Below are 17601 nucleotides of genomic sequence, written 5' to 3' on the forward strand. Positions count from 1 at the left end.
TTTCTTTCATTTCTGCCTACTGGTAAGCAGTTTTGTTTTGCAATATACTATGCGTATAATTGAAGAGCTGTTTTAGGAAAAATTCTCAGATCCTATTTTTGTATTCTTTAATCACCCTAACAGCTCGTTACATTTTTAAAACTGCCGAAGCCAAAGTAGTTTGCAAATGTAAGGATTCCAAGTTTGTGCTATACCCGTGCCTTTTGACTGAACGCTGAAATTTTGCACGATAACTTCAGAAAGTATCATTAGTGATTGTGTGTGTCCTGGTGTCCTCAAACCAGGACACCTGGATTGAACTGCTTTCCATAGAAAGCCTATTCCAAAAAACAATTCCAAGTGACCTGGAATGAATGAGAACCTAGTCTTTCATTTTCATTTTAAGTTCTGAACTGCTCTTGTTGGAGAGGAAGGTCCTTTTCAATTGAATTACTCTAAAAGGCTAATGAAATTTGCTTGGCCAACTAATGAGTCTGCCGATGATGTGGCCTGACACAACCACCCTCCTCATAGATGAGCACTAGCAGAGTAGCTCTCAGCCGCACCTCTGCTCACAAGGGATCATCATTTAGTGATAATCTGGAACTAATGAAATGGGGTTATACAGAGCATCAGAGACAGAGGTCTTATTTTAAGGTCAACCTCTTACAACATGATGAGTATTTAAAATCTCATGCCATAATGTACTTATTTTCCTACAGGCAAAATCCAGAACAGCTTGCATTGCTCAATCTGGGAAATAATTCAGTTAATCCAGTTTAATCCATTTCTTCTGTGCAAAGAGGTTTTAAAAATTTTCTGGAGAAATTTATACATGCCTCCATGGAGAAAAACAGTGCCTGGGACTTTAAGGGACAAATGCAGTCTTTTCCTGTGTAGTACCCACCAGTGCAGCCCAGCATTATCCTGGAGGGAGTGCCAAGGTTAACACGCAATTGGAGTTGTAATGCTCCAGATTTTGTACCTTCATGATGAGAGGTCTTAGCCCTTGCTTGTGGCATTTCTGCTGGGGAAGACAAGATGCCATGGATAAGTTTCTTGTATAAAAAGTAGAGCAAGTTAGCTCCATAAAGAAAAAAAAAAACACCACGATTTCATATTTCTGCAAGTCTGCATTTTGTATTCAGCATCAGACTCTTAAGAATGCCTTTGCTCTTCACTGAAGTAAAGCTTTCAGTGGTTCTGTGGTTGTTTTCAGCATTGTCCCTCTCTCTATATACACACACATCTACACATATATACATATGTATGGTTACTGGATAGGGTAAAACCTGTCGGTCTTTCAAGTTGTAAGTCAGTTAAATCAAAAGTTTCTGTCTAAGCCAAATCCATACTGGTTGCCATCCTTTTCTGGTCTGCAGATACCTTAGTTGTTTCTTTCCAAATCTTAACCAACAACTTCCCCATAAAATGTTGCAATTTCATTACAGAATGTCACGCCTCCATGCAAACCCAGTGTTTAAGGAGAGAGAGCAGGAAGAGAAAAACAAAATTCTTGAGATCTGTGTTGGACTTTCTATTCAAATGACTGTGTGTGAGGGCCCTACACAGATTGCTGCATTCATTTTTATGTTTATTTTTAATCTATTTTTAATTTGTCAGATGTTATGACAGAAATTGCAGTACTTCAGTAATTTTTTGCAAATTTGCTGAAGAAATCAGGAGTACTGATACAATTTAGGTCAGTGCCAACAAGAAACACAGAATCATCAAAAGAATCCTGGCTTCAAAAATTCTTATTTTTTGGTGTTCTATTTACCAAAGTATGAAATATAGCTAGAAATATAGCTGCATGGACAAGGTACTGAGACAAACAAGGTACCTGCTCCCTAGGAGCTTGCTTATATACACCCTCTTTGCCTCCATGAAAGAGGTGTAACTTTGGATTTAAGATTGGGCAAGTCTATGGATGTAGTAGGTACCAAGGAGTATCTAACAAACTGTGTAGCCACCTTCTAGACTCCCCCATATTTTTTATGTGGCTGTGACTTTACAGATACATTCTATTTTAATTTGTGTAATTTTACATGGAGACTCCTCTTGCAAAGTGTTAGGAGAAGACTACGTAATCAAATTTTGCCATTTCACAGATCCCACCCTCCCCCCCAGCGTGACTTCATGATATTCTACTGTTACTCAGAAGAGAAAATATTCCTAGTAAAATGTCCTCCAGTGCATATAAAGGGTCAGAGTGAGGCATTTTTGCCTCTTCTAGACTATTTCTTTTGTTCAGTCTAATTTCCACTCTCTTAGTCAATCATTGAATTATCAAATCTTAATTCAAATTATTTCTAATAATATCTCATAAGCCTAGACTAAAGGTGATCTTTCTTACCTTGCTGTACAACCCTTTCTGTCTTTCATTTATTATTGATGCTTATTTTAATTAGAGAATATTTTTTTTTTCTCTCCTATTATATTTTTATAACTTTCAGTTTGTATCCCATTTTTCATAATTAAACTGTTGGGATAGTTGACTTAAGAGAACATGTACTGTACAATTTGTTTTATGCTGAATTGATTTTTAATGCTGCAATTAAGCCCTGATCACAGAAGATATTCATGTATTGTGTGTCTTTGTTCTCCACAGCCCCGACAGAAGCTCCCTTACATCCTCACCTAGGTAGGTGATTTGTCATTCTTATTACTAAAACTCAGAATCACTAACTTTATTATAATAAACAATCTATCAGGTCATATGATAGTAGCTCTGGGGAATTCAAATAAAAATGAGACTCATAAAATGAATTGAATTATGTCTAATTCTGATTAGTTGTTTTTACATTGTGATTTTTATTGCTGTTTGTTTATTGCCTTTGAGCCCTTGCAGTGTGAGTATATCACGCTGCAGAGCCTTTCTTCCAAGCCATGTAATAGAGGACCCCAAACCCCCGGTGTGGGATAGCCCCTTCACACCAGTGCTGGGTGACTGGGAGGAAGGTTTTGTCCCAGTGCACCCAGGAGCAGGGCACTGCTCCTCCTGCTCTCCAAGAAGAGCCCAGAGCTTGCAGCAGAGCTCCAGCCTTGCACCTATTAACATGTGTATTGCAAATTGGTTAATTCCATGCAGATTTTGGCATCCTTGCTCTGTTTGAATAGCAGGTGACAGTCACGTCAGTTCTTTAATGGAAGTATTTGTAGAGAAAGGTCTGTTTAATACAAATACAGCTGCCAAAATTTTGTTTGGTTGGTTTGCAGTTGTGTTTTGTTTGGTTTTTTGGTCATCATACATAAAGTGCTGCAGGAAATCTAAGGGGAAAGATGGAGTCCGAAGCTTGCAGACTTGCATGTTTAGAAACATTTGTGTAACATAACTCACAGTTTATATTCCTTACATGAGCTGACCTTTGCTGCCAGCTCCACTGATAGGAACAGACAAATTCTAACGAGCTCATGGATTTTTGCTTACGAGTTATCAGAATGAACCCCCTGACTAGTACAGTCACTAGGACACCTCATCCCTTCTTGTGCCAGTGCTTCTAAAGTCTGCATTCAGAAGGGTTTTTTCTGCACATTCAGAGACACCAACAGTTTGGAACAAAAGGTCTTCAAACATTTAGTATGTATTTGATGAATGCATCTTTTCATAGACATCACACTTCGGTGATAGATCAGGACATGACTTAGTTTTATGTGGTAGTATGATCCAGAGAGAGCAAAGAATCCAGCTGAGAAACGCTGCTTTTGTAACTAGCATAATTTAAAAAGCTGATTTCCTCATTTTACAATGTATTTCTTTAGCTGCAGGTAAGACAGCACTTTGAAAGCACTGGATGATTACACTGGATTTTTTTTTTCATATGGTGCTTTCTTTTCTTTGTAGCTGAAATGCACAGTGACAGCATTATCCTACGAGATGACTTTGACTCTTACCACCAGCAAGAATTGAATCCTAGCATGTGGTGAGTTTCAGACTTCTGTTTCCCTTCATACACATTTGAGCAAATTAAAACATTTTGGTTATTATAGTGAAGTATTTGTATTATATTAATTCCCAGATACCCCAGCTCACATTGCTGTAAGCTTATGTGTGTCTGCTCCATTGGGACCTAAATATATTAGTTTATTAATTAATTAGTTAATGAGGGACTGAGAAATTCTAAGCCCATTGAAGTGAGTGGCGAGTTCTCATTGACTTCAAATTTTGAAATAATTTAAAAATAGAAAGAAGTAGAGCTGAGCTCAGTGAATGTTTTTGTATGAAGATTTTGGTTTCTTGGAATCATCATCATTCCATGGAAAAGGTGATGAATATCAGTGACTAAACTTTGTTTTTTCATTTATTTTTTGTTTCATTTTATGTTCATGTAGTACATATGAAGATAGCTGTAGTAAAAACTCATTCTTAATTGAAATCTAATGTTTCCAAATCATCCAAAAGAAAAAAAAAAGTGGAATTAAATACCTCCATCTAATTTTCAGCTGCTGAAAATGTTGAAAGTTGATTCTATTTTTTTTTTCTGTTGGAAGGCAATTTTTTTCTAAACTTTTGTATTGTACAGGAAGGAAAATCCTTCCCTTCCTAGCTCTATACAGCAATCCCAATTCCCAGGTCTTTTTCATTCACTGGGATTCCTGAGTATGGTCTTTCATTTTATCACAGTCTATGTCTGAAACAGCAAGCACAGGTTGTTATCATGCTGTTGGAGAATCTCAGGACTCCATGTGCATAAGGCAAGTACAATTTAGGGCAGGTCAGGTGGATGCTTTATGAACTCTGATCATAGTGAGAGAGCACTCGGACAGCATCTCCCCCTCTGCTCTCCCACTCTCTGCCAAGTGACTGCAGGGACCCAACCCTGTTTCAGAAAAAAGGAAAGAGGTGAGGAAAAGCAATCACTTCAATCTCTATGAAGTCAGGTATCCATCCCTGGCAGAGCCTATAGAATTGGCACATCCAGTGTTGTCTTAGATCAGAAGTGGTGAATCGGAGACAATTGCAGACTGTTGGTTTTTAGTTAAAAGGAATATTTGTTTAGCAAAGATGATTCTTAGCCGGGCCTCTCAATCTTAAATATTAATAATTTTACTACCACGGTTATCACAGTGATAGATATATGTATATACATCACAAGAGAGGAAGTTATAGGTCTCTCATAGTACAAGACCAATTCTATTCTGTATAGTGAATATGGTCATACTGTACTCAGATATACCCTTCTATCCATCTTAATATGAAGTTTTGAAGGTTAAATTCCCTTTTTTTTGAATATGAGATTGTAACTGATTTTTCAATTCCTTCCAATCCTATTTCATAACTATAATTATTTTTATTGATTTAATACATACAAGACAGAGAGATATTTTACTGTGTTAGTTTGTCTTGTTCAGATATGTTCTTGATGGGCATTTTAGCAGTTACCTGCATTTGTTAGTTAGGATTACATATGTTCTGTGAAATCTGACTTCATTTTCCTTTTTATTAAGGCCTGTCACAGTTTTCCATCTGTGCAGGTCTTTCACAGTTTCACCATCTTATGTAAAAAGATGGTGGTTTAGGAATTTTATGGATATTTTTCTTTTGCACATATTTATGTAATAATTTTTAGTATGTGCCTACTATTTTTCCTCCTTTTGTTCCTTTTGTATCATCTCTTTAAATGTTTTTCTGGACAGATGCATTAAGGACCTGGAATACTGTAATATAAAAACCCCCTCTTTCTTTATGGGAGTGAATAGATCAAGGACTCTTAATGGGTTACAGAATAGCTGCCAAGGTAGATAGCTTTAGCAGCAGAGTGTTAAATGGACTTGAGTGGAAAGAAATGAGAGGAAGCATTATTTCCCTGCAGACGTCTCATAACTCAGAGAGGGCCTGTCTGTTGGGGAGCCTCCGTAATTTATTTATCCATTGCTCTTTTATCTTTAAATTCATCCTTGTTTTATAGCAGTCTCAACAGAGAAATTTCAGACTAAAAGAGCCCCCAGTCTCCCGCTCCTTTTGTCCCCAAGATTTGGGTTTCATCCCCCTGGAATAACCTTGACCCACCTTGGTTGGTGGGTCAGTGCAGAGAGGTGTGTGCTGGGAGAGACAGTCCCAAAACTCACCAAAATCCTGAGACAGATTTTCCTGTAATAACACAAGAAAGCCAACATCTTCAGAAATGCTGAATAGAAGTGGAGAACAAGAAAACTGTAATGAGGTGTCATGAACTTCTCTGCATAAAGGATTTCTACAGTAGTTCTGCCTCCAGTGAAGACCCGCTTAGTGGCAGAAAACTCATTCTCATTTGATTGTCTAGTGGGAGTTAAATCAGGGATTATTAGCAGTCTACGCCATCCACCCTAAAATTGCATTTTTTCCCCTGGCAGCTGCTAAAATCCCATCTTTACCACAAACAATTGCAGTAGCTGCGAGAGCAGTATTTCCAGCCCTGCTCAGACCTGGTGTGCTGTGCTGGGAGCGTGCGGTAGCAGCTGCCTTGTGCGCACCGATAACTCCAGCGGCGCCTTCACACCAGGGGCCAGTTAGCCTAAGCCACACTAATAATTTCTGAAACCATTATTTGTGTAAAGATGAAAAGAGAAGTAGTTGTATTTTCCTATGGTCTTTTCTTCCCAAATCCTACATAACACTGGCTTGGATGTGATTAATATTGTCCTGCTTCTCCTGATCCCCTTTCTGGCATGTGCAGCTCTGGCAGAGAGGTACAGTCCAAGTGCACAAGCAAAGCATTTTATAGCTTCTGTGTGTGTCTAATTTTATGAGTCCCAGCAGAGCTGGAGTGTCACTGTATCACTGGGAGAGGTCTCACATCAAATAATGATTTTGCACAAGGGCACTGTATGATTTCGAGAGTGACTGCCTGTTTTTTATGGATTTCTGCTCTTTCAAATGCATTAAAAGACACATCCAACACAGCAACCATCTGTTTCTTCAGAGGCTCAGGAGCAGGGAAGGAGCGGCTACGAGTGTTTCTGGAGCTTCAAGGGGAGGAGAAAGGGAAGGTTGGGAAGTGGCTCTTTGTAAACAGAAAAATCACAGTATCTGGGAGTGGGTTTCTGACCTAAATCACAAATTGGTGATTGAGAGACAACAGGAGAAAGTGCTAAAGTGGGAAAGGACAAGGAGAGGAGGAGGCAGCAGGAGACAACACATAAGAAGGAAGCAGGGAGTGTTTCTGTGCTGGAAATGAGAGAATGAGGAATGAGAGAGCTCATCTCTCTCATTTTCTTGGGACTCAACCACCATGAGGATTTTCTTGTGTGGTATGTCCAACTAATTTTTATATTCTTCCAGCGTGCAATTACATCAGAAAATTATTCTTTCCACAGTCCCCATCCCGTAGGCACAAACCTGCTTACTTCAGCAATGATTTCATCAATTCTTGGGTCTCATTTGCCACCAACTTTACAAAGATCTCTTTGCCTTGCGGAACAAATATGCTTCACACATATATACTTCACATGTATAAATGTCCAATATATATATATATATATATATATATATATATTAGCTGTGGAAGTTAAGATGGGTAAGTACAGGTGGTTGGTGGTCCATGAGACTTGCTGAGAACTGATAGGAGTGGGTTAGTTTAGCAAGCTCAGGAACCATGGAAGTAATTGATTTCCTCTGTAGGGAAATGAAACCTACACTGTGTACTACTTGCCTGGGAAAGGCCAGGAAGTGACTGGATGAAAAGAGGTCCAATATGGGTGGTATCAGTCTAGGTCACTGAGCACCTGTTTCTGTGATCAGCTTGCCTCCATGTAACCTCATAAAATTGCAGAGAAGAATGTAAAAAAGGTGCCATATAAGAAATAAAACAGGCCATGCAAGAACAAATCTAGAAAAAATACTCTGTTTAATCCTATGATAAATGATTTAATGTTGAGACAAAAAGAGGGGAAAAAGAAGATGCACAAATTAGTAAAGAAGAGATGCTGGCTTTACTGTATGTTTCTGTATAAAGCACTTAGTTTTAACAGTAGGGCTCTAGGCAACAGGGAATTCAGTACATTTGAAAAAGAAAGCCGCTGTACAGAAGCTTGTTGCCGGCTAAACTCTCCTTCCCAACTTGTTGCGATGTTTCATCTCAAAGCCTATCAGCATTCCAAACAACAATCACTTACAGAAGACATACTCTTCAAAGATGACATGAGGAAAAGCTGAGCATGTAAAATCAATCAATAAGAAACAGTTTCCATCACTTCTTCATGGCATATGAGAAATGAAGAGGTACAGTGATATTTCCAGTGGCAAAGAGGTGGAGGAAGGCTTTGTGACAGGAGAGAGAAATCCTAAAGTGGTTTCCAAATTGCACTAAAACTGTGGGATTAAACTTCACAAAGATTTATGTTTAAAAATCTCTTGGCAGCTTGAGATGTTTATCTTCTTTATAGTCCAGACATCACAAAAGACATCAGTCAATATAATGTCCACAAACTCAGGTATTGTAGAGGGAAACGAGATGACAAATAGGGATGAGGAAACAGCAGATGTTTCCCCTTCAGCAAAGTGAAGAACAATAGCAGAGAGAGGTGGGACTCTCTAAGCCAGAGATGAGAGCGATGGCAGGTCTGCAGAGAAGACACCTAGGTGAATATGACACACGTCAACAGTGGCAGCGAGTACCAGCTGTGAAGAGGAAGCTGAAGTGATTTTAACGTGCTAAGATTTTAGACCAGGCAGGTGAGAAAGATAATGTGAAAAGCTGCACCCAGCCAGGGCAATTAATACTGTCTCCTGTTTGTATAAATGGAAAAGAAATTAACCTTCCTGTCTGTACCCAGAGAGGAGCAAATTGGATCATTTCTAAACACGTAATACGATGACGATGATCTAAGGAACAGCAGATCAATTATCTTACTCTTCATGCATTTCTGTCAAGCTACTGAGCAATTTATTGTCAGAGGTAATACATTTCAAAGACAGCACTAAGGCTTGAATCAGGATTACCAACAGCCATCCAATTTCTTATGAGAGGAGTCATCCTAGAAAAAATGAGTGATGATGAAAGAGCAGTATTAGAAGGACAGTGTTTCTGGATTTCCAGACCACATTACTGAAATAGAATAGATAAACAGCTGAATCACTTTGTGTTCATTGAAATATGAAAATTACATAATTAAAATATCCCTTGGATTATGTAGCCTAACCTTTAATGAGGGACTAAGTGTTCCCTGCATAGTATTCATAGGCAAAGTTTTCCTGCCATATCTGCCTCTCCCTGCACATACACATCAGGAGTTTGGGCAGATGCTCCATTATAAAACCCCAAAATGTAGGGTCAGAATAATGAAAATAAAACAGCCACACTCCTACAGAATTCTAGGCATTCTTCTAGTTCCAGTTCTTGTGTTCTTCAGCTACCAGAGTTTAGGAATCAAGTAAAATTCAGATAGCGACATAACACATCCTCCATGAGCTCTGTTTCTGTACTTTCTCTTAAAGTGCACTTTGGTACACTCACATGCTCTCTTCTTGCCTTATAAAGGGAAATAAAACTATGGATCAACTATGGCTTGTATAATATTAACTCATTGAAGTCGATAGTAACTATGTTACTTTATTAGAGGATTTAATTTTGCTGCTTAAATCCAAAATACTAAATGCTATCCCTGTGAAGTGCTGAATGACTTTACTGATGTATTCATACAGGAAGAAACCTTAAGGATTTTTTACATCTGACTTTGTTTTGGGAAGTGGAGCTGAAAACTGACCTTTAATACAATCTCAGAAGAAGTGAAAGGCTTGGAAAGTGGGAAAGAGGCATTCATCTTTGACTTCTGTAATGGACTTGGGCATAAGAAAGCCAGTCCTGTGCTGAATTCACCCAGGACCAACTGGAGAGACCTAAAATAACAAATGCAATCAATTATTCACCACATCTATGCATCTGAAAACCTAACATCTATCACTCTGCACAGCTTAGCACTCACAGACCTGCAGGGTATTCTGCAGGGTGTACTGTATGCTGCGCAGAGTTAACCCACTATGCCAAAAAATTATTACTTCTTGTCACTACATGGGTTCCCAGTGGCTCATCCTCCCCTGCTCAGACCTTTTGGACACATGGTCCCTGCAGGGAAAAGCTGCCCCAGCCCCACAGGGTAGCTGCCAGCCTCTTCCTGGCATTGCAGCTGGACACTTCATTTGCCCCATCATGGACCGTTGTGGACTGATGGTTTTCAGACATTCAGGAATAGAAAAATCCTGCTCCGAGTAGTTTACAGAAAGACTTGCAGAGGTTTAACACAACACTTATTAATGAAAAAAAACCCAAAACAAATAAGCAATATAAATTAGGAAAAGAGGTGAAAAAACCCAAACAAATAATCAAGGAAATTTGTATAGGAATCAACTATGATCAATGAAAACTCTATCACATAGGTGGACAGCAAGTCCCTACTCTTTGGGATTTCTTCCTTGCTGTCCAATTCCCTGTAAGATCTGCCATCCAGAAATTAGCTTAGAGCAAGCAGACAGAAGAAACCCAAACCTTTGCACACTACTGAACTACACCTTGACTGTGTATACAGGAATGCGTATTTTGGTGGCATTATATGTCAGAAAGGGTGGCCAAGTCTAAGGCACTCTGTGTGAGAGAAGCCAAAGAAAAAGAATGGCTAAACACCCCTTACATTAGTCCATTGCACTTAAAACCCTAAAAATACCAAATGGCTACACCCCTTACATAAGTCCATTGCACTTAAAACCCTAAAAATACCAGTTACCAAAGTGCAGATAAACATCAGCAAGAAATACAAAGGCTTGGAGTGCGTTCACCCTTGCTTACAATGGAGTTGCTCCAGGAGCAAATGTTTGCCTGTAGGACTGATGTTGAAGCTGAGCTTTGGATGCCTGAAGGAAATGTTGGTCAGCCCAGTCGGAGGCAGTTTGTCAAGGGCTGTGAGAATCCGTGAGATTTTTTGAAAATCTGCTGCTTGTGCCAAGAGCTGATCCTTGAAAGTGAGGGAGAAAGCCTATTCCCTCTGCTCTGCAGTCAGGCTGCCTGCAAAGTCCTTCATTTTCAATTAAAAAATATCAGGAGAGGTGCAATACCTGGCTCAGCAGCATTTACTGGCTTCTCTGGGATTTTCTTCATACTTTTTCCCCTAAAAGGCAAACAGAATGGCAACTCTGTGTTAACAGGAATATGGGCTATAACAAATATGAATAGGAAGCAGCAGCAGCAAGAGCTGTGTTACAGCAGCTGGGCTGTAGGAGCTTCTTGGTGCCCTGTTTTGGGTAAGGTGTGCAGCCTCAAATCTGCACTTCAGGATAAATAACCCTGCAGACAGGAGCGGGGCTGACCCTCCCCCCTTCTCCTGAGCTCTTCTGTATGGTAACTCTGCGGCGGTGGGTTTACAGATGGTACAGCAAATGTGAATAAGGATTTTTGAAAGAAGAGCAACTTCAGGGTAAATTAAATATGTAAGAGTTCAACTTGGTTCCCCACGGTGTGATGGTTTTGCAGGGACACTCCTTTGTGGAGTGGGGACAGTTTGCAGAGAGCAAGTCCTTACTGGCAAGGGCCTTTCTCCAGAGGCAGGTCTAGTACATCATACATATAGTTGCTCAACCTTTATGCTCAGCGCCGTAACAAAACAGTCCAATATATCTGAGTGTCAAGCTACAAAGGTCTTCTTTTTACAATTTACAAGCCTGATGCCGTCTCAAATGTACGGTTTCTGATTTCCATTTTGAACGTGGTGTGTTCTTCCTGCAGGTCTGAGTGCAGTAACTGCGAGGTTGGAGAGCAGTGCGGTGTGATCATGCACGGCAGTGCCGTCACTTTCTGCGAACCATATGGTCCCAGAGAACTGGTAAGTGGAGGCTGGCTCATCTGCCGGGGCTGGGACTGCAGGCTACGAGTCAAGGCTGCAGAGATGTTGGTGTGCTTTCAAAGTTTGGTGTTTAGCAGAGAAGCTCTTAAGTAAGGTGATAAGGCCATAAAAAACGGCCTGGGAACATCCCAGTGTTTTTAGCTATAGATGCTAACCAAAAGTTACTGCAATAATGTACAAGGGAAAGTCTCTTGATCTGATGTGCATCCAAGCCATTTAAAGTATCTGTAAAATACTGGAAAGGCAAGGAAATAGAACTGTGTTGTCAAACTGGCACCATTCTCTTTTTATTTCTGACAATGAAATAGAGACAAGGTTCATTTTTCTTCTCTTATTTTATTAGCCGTGTCCTATTTTTTCTTGTCGCTGTTGACAAATGTTAATTTGGTTGTAAAACATCACTTGTGAACAATGCATCCTACAGACTTAAATGCAGCCTGGAGCAAGCACCTGCCAGTCTCTGGAAAGTGTATGTAACAAATTGAGTCATGATGAAGGGGACAGAATTAATTTCATTGGGGGGTAGTTCGGTCATAAAATTGCTGTAAGAAACAGCATGGTCCAATTTGCATTAACTTGGGATCATCTGGGTGTGGAAAATGAGTTGAAAGATACACAGCTAATGCCCACATGTTGACGCTGGGCAACTAGCTGCAAGGATGTACATAACATGGGAGTTTTGGAAAGAACTGAAAAATTAAAAGACCAGCTCAAAGTCCATGCAATTCAAAATTAATTTTCATGTTTTCAGCAGCCTTCTGAATGGAGGGAGAGGCTGATTAGAGCTATTTGAAGAGCACACATGGAAGAGGGCCATAAAACAGAAGTGGTTTTGGCCAGGCATTTTCCCTTCATTTCCGACACTGACAATTCTTAACTGAGACCAGAATTCCACAAATGCAACATAGATATTGCTGGTGTGGTGACTGAAAGTCATAAACACATATAAAACTAATTTAGAGGTTTTACAGATAACAGAGAATTTCAGTCATTTTCCTCACAGACAGGTCCAACCGGGGAATCCTGACAGGGATGCTAAATTGCCTCTCTGCTACTTTGAATCCTATTTGAATGTACTATGCTTCATTAACTACCTTGAGAAGAGATGCATTGTTTTATGTCCTGTGCAAAAATGAAGTCACACCACTGGGATATTTTTCCCAATTTTGAAACTCATTTTTAGTTGGAGTATTGAGCACAGGTAACACTCCTTTGAAAACAATCTATTTATGGTATTTAGCAAACCCAGGGTCCCAGCTCTGGGGGTTTCAAAATTTCATTAATTAGCTGTCTTCTCCCTGCTGGTATGTAATTTAGACTATCCTTAGTAATCATGAATTGGCTTCAAAGTCCAGTGTGGGACTGTATGTGTTGTGTGGTACTGGTATCGGACTGTGTGTTTTACCGTGTGGTAAAATAGCACTACCATGGCATCAGGAACTTGGGAAAATTTATTATGATGCCAAAGGGGTGTGATTAAATAATCAGCTGAAAAAATCATCATGCTTATAAACAGTTAGCAGCCTAAAAATGAATGTGTTTATAAACATTATGTCAGAGTTGCAGAAAAATCAAATCTTTCTGAAGGAACATGCTAATGGCTTAACATTTTTGACTCTCTATTTTCTTAGAACCACCTTGTTTCTGATTTGTAGTCATGTTTCAGCTATTTCAAAACACGTCTCTTCCTGTCACAAATTTTAAAACCTATTTCATTTCTCCAGTCATTACGCATTTTTATTCTATCACCTTTACTATTTGAATCCTATTCTGTCCCCACTTGAATCCGATCTTGAAATCTCTGTTCCTGTTCATGGCTCCAAGTGCCATGTTATTGCTGTAAAATACTTAGTCAAGAAGAATTGAATTTGCAAAATGTCTTATATCAACAGCTGTGACAGCTGCTGGTTTGCTTCCATGACCTCCGTCTTTTCTCCTGACCCCCAGCAGCCCCCTGTTACTGAAGGCAGAGGGTTTTTGAATGCCAACTGTCTATGTTGGTGAGAATTTACCAGTGGCAAAATCCTGGAAAGATGTATAGAGTCAGAAATGTTGCAAGCAGAGGAAAATAGCTACTAAAGGCTCCCTCTCAGCCTCTCTGCAGCATCTGAACCTAGTAGTCCTTTGCAGAACTTTGCAAAAAGTTTTTAGTAAGTCTAATGATTTTTTCTAAAGCAATACTGAAATGATTCACAATATAGTTTAAGTCTACATGAATGCCTCTTCTGTGATAACTGATACATTTAATTTCTTGGTGATATGAGCCGCTGAACACTGATAAAGGGGTTTCGTTTTCAAGCTGGAACTTGCACAACATAATTAATTGAATGTAGACTCGTACTCATAACTCAAGTCAGAAAGCACTTTATTATTTGGCATAATAAGTGTGATACCTAATACTGAATTGATCCTGAGAGAATGGACTTAAATAGGGATGTGATGGTATTTTTAGAGGATTTATGTAAATGCAGCTTCCCTATTCTTGTTTAAAGACTAAAGTTACCCATTGGAATATTCCAAAGAGAGGAAAACTGTATTTTGAGTAAATGTGTTTTACAGATAGTGCCAAGTACTCAGGCAGCTTTAAAAGTTGCTGCTTGAGATGATTGTGAAGCCTTGGGAATCTGTCCCACTGAACCTAAGTTCACAGAGCATTAATAGCTGTGATAAAGTTCCTAAGTTTCCATGCACTTGTAGTCTTGTTATCAGCTAGTCTTCAGTGCCTTTCAGTGAAAATACCATTCTTTAATATTTATAAGTTCCTTTTCATGTGCAATACGTATGTAGAAAAGAAACAAACCACACCAAACACCCATGGCAATTCACGCAAGTCTCCGTCCATTATTTTCAAATGCATCATTTCATGAATACCTCAACTAGGTACATGCCAGCACTGGAAGTTCAGTCCCTTTTACTCTTCTGCACCACTGCCTGTCCCCTTCTGCCAGGGGGACAAGCATTGTTGGGCTGCATGGCAGATCACACCAGAAAATGAATCCAGTTAAAACTGACTTGCAAAGGAAAAAGTCTATTAGTTTAACAGAATTCAATTTTTCAAGCTGATTTAGCATGTAGCTACCCAAAAGATGATGTTAGTACATGGAAGGGAATGGAGGGAGCTACCACCAAGAATTTGTTAATCACATACATTTAAACATAAATTCTGAATATACATTTACAAAGATTTGGAAATTCTTTCGAAAGTTTCCAAAGACAGAAAAGCTGATACAGGTGACTGAGACATAACATTTGTTCTGTGCCAATAGAGTCCTAAATAACAGTCAGAAAACATCTGCATTTAGGACTAGCTTTTGTTCAGGGGCATGCATTGATGCACAGGGTAATAAGGGACTTCAGACATGAGAGACATCTCTCTCAGCAGTTTTCATGTTTATCTACGTAGTAGATAATTAAAGAGTGCAGGGATACCTGATAATGGAAGAATCTCTGCTTTCACCATGTTACTCAGGGAAATTATGCAGAAATTGTACTATTCATCATTACAAAATGCTGATAAAATTGCCTTTGTAATACTGCCACAGTATACTGCAGCTTGAAAGAATGTAGCATCTTCCAAGTCATTGAGTCTAATCTTTACTCAGGAGCTGACTTTTTTAGAAAATTACAGTTTAGTGTCCATGAGTTCAAATCTTTATCTATATTTTGCAGATTACCACTTTTTTTCATTCTTATCTACTATTCAGTTTCCTCTACATCACTCATACAAGTAAAGCAGGAGAATCATTCAAGTCCTCTGGCTTTTCCACTTGGAGCTGCCTCCATGCAGATTCCCAGCTGAGCTCTGGTAACCAAAATCTGCTAGCCCCATGACCTTACTTCTGTGGCTGAATTTGCTCAAAAGTTTGACTTCTCTGTAGCATAACCACAATATGATGTTGTGCATGGATGCAGATCACAAGGAGCACATCTGATGGAAGAGTCTGTCACTGCTCTCTGGGGAGTTGACATGAAGTATTCATGTGTAAGGGTCTGATGTGGGAGGACAACTCCAAGGTCTTGAAGTCTGGGATGCAGGCATTACTGGCAACAAAATCAGATGAATTCAAGGCATTTGCTGTTCTTCCAATTAGATGACTTCTTTTATGATTGTGTAAACTTACTGTCTAGCCAGATCAGCTAGGGCTCAGCAGAGGCCCACAAAGATGATCAGAGGGATGGAGCACCTCCCCTATGAGGACAGGCTGAGAGAGCTGGGGTTGTTCAGCCTGGAGAAGAGAAGGCTCTGGGTAGACCTCATAGCAGCCTACCAATATCTGAAGGGAGCCTACAGGAGAGCCGGAGAGGGGCTTTTTGTCAGGAAGTGCAGTGACAGGACAAGGGGTAATGGTTCTAAATTGGAAGAGGGGAGATTTAGATTAGATATCAGGAAGAAATTCTTTACAGTGAGGTTGGTGAGGCACTGGAACAGGTTGCCCAGAGAAGTTGTGGATGCCCCATCACTGGAGGTGTTTAAGGCCAGGCTGGATGGGGCTTTGAGCAACCTGCTCTAGTGGGGGGTGTCCCTGCCCATGGCAGGGGGGTTGGAACTAGATGATCTTTAAGGTCTCTTCCAACTCTAACCATTCTGTGATTCTATGATTCTGTGATTCTCCGATCATGCCTTTTTTCCTGTTCTCTTTTGATCTAATGTTGCCATTGTCTTTCATCTCCTACATTTTTCCTTCTTCAATGTAGCCTCTAAAATCTGATAAATTATAACTTTGTTGTGTCTTTTGCTAAAGTGAATGAACTAAACTTTGAGTCTTCTCTTTTTGGAGTGATCCTCCACTTGGTCTTTCTACTTGCTAAACAGTTGCAATGATTATTCAGCTCTTTGACAAAATAACTAGATCAAGCAGTGTTTTTAGGCACTGCTTCTGCCTTACTTGTTATGTAGCAGTATGGTTAAGTCCAACCTTCAAAATTAATTGAAAATAAATACGTGTTGTTCTCAACATTCTAGTGCTTTTTAACTTATAGTATATTCGGGAAAACAGTCCTAATTTGAACTGTTGAAATATGAGGGCATTGAAAGAAGGCAGAAAGAAAGGCCTCAAAGAAGGGTGATGTGCTGAATACAGAGTGAGCTGCTTGGTGTTTCCTGCCTGTTTCTAGGTCTTTGTTGGATGTCAACAGTGAGTAGATGCTACTACAAAATTCCATTGTATATATTACGCAGTATCATCAAGGTTTTGTTTGCTCTGCTGTTGAAGACTTAGGTTTCATTTTATTCTTTTAGTTTACTTAATGCTATTTTTTTCATATTTATTCATTTATTTTTTCATATTTATTTATGATCATTTTTTATTCTTGTTCTGTGTTGGGGGCAGTGAAAACCATTCTGTATATTTATACTAAGCTGACTATAAACCACAGGGTTCATTTTTTCAATCTTCTAAACACTGGTCAAGCACCAGTGTTTCACATAAATGTGCTTGGCCTCGTAGACATTAATATAATGAAAGAAAGAAAAGTCCAGCTTTGACATATGATGAGATATCAATAATCAAAATGACATAACAGAAATGTTCATAATCACTCAACCTGAAAGAGCTGGCAAGTAATAGTTTTATGCAGTGAAGGTCTAGGTATCCAGAGAGTTTCCATGCTTTCAAATAAAAACAAGTGATGAATGTATTGTTTTACTGTTCTAACACAACCTCTCTGCTGTTTCTTTTTCTTCCTATAGACCACCACTGGCCTTAACACAACTACTGCATCCGTCCTTCAATTTTCCCTTGGTAAGTTTAGCTTACTCTTTCACCTGAGAAAGTGTAAAAAGTCATTTCTGCAAAGGAAAATGGCCCTCAG

At 39.4% G+C, this 17601-nt stretch overlaps 1 protein-coding gene across 1 annotated transcript in view; it reads left to right on the forward strand.

Annotated features, from left to right (window-relative positions):
• The window catches only part of RELN (reelin), a 295055-nt gene that overhangs the window by 122008 nt on the left and 155446 nt on the right, over window positions 1-17601 (forward strand). The window contains exons 5-8 of the mRNA XM_014963370.1: window positions 2591-2623; window positions 3824-3902; window positions 11673-11769; window positions 17480-17531. Of these exons, the coding sequence (XP_014818856.1) occupies window positions 2591-2623; window positions 3824-3902; window positions 11673-11769; window positions 17480-17531 (261 nt within the window). The remainder of the gene's footprint in view (window positions 1-2590; window positions 2624-3823; window positions 3903-11672; window positions 11770-17479; window positions 17532-17601) is intronic.

Source organism: Calidris pugnax, unplaced genomic scaffold (genome assembly GCF_001431845.1).
Source record: "Calidris pugnax isolate Ruff unplaced genomic scaffold, ASM143184v1 scaffold44, whole genome shotgun sequence".
Classification (NCBI taxonomy): domain Eukaryota; kingdom Metazoa; phylum Chordata; class Aves; order Charadriiformes; family Scolopacidae; genus Calidris; species Calidris pugnax.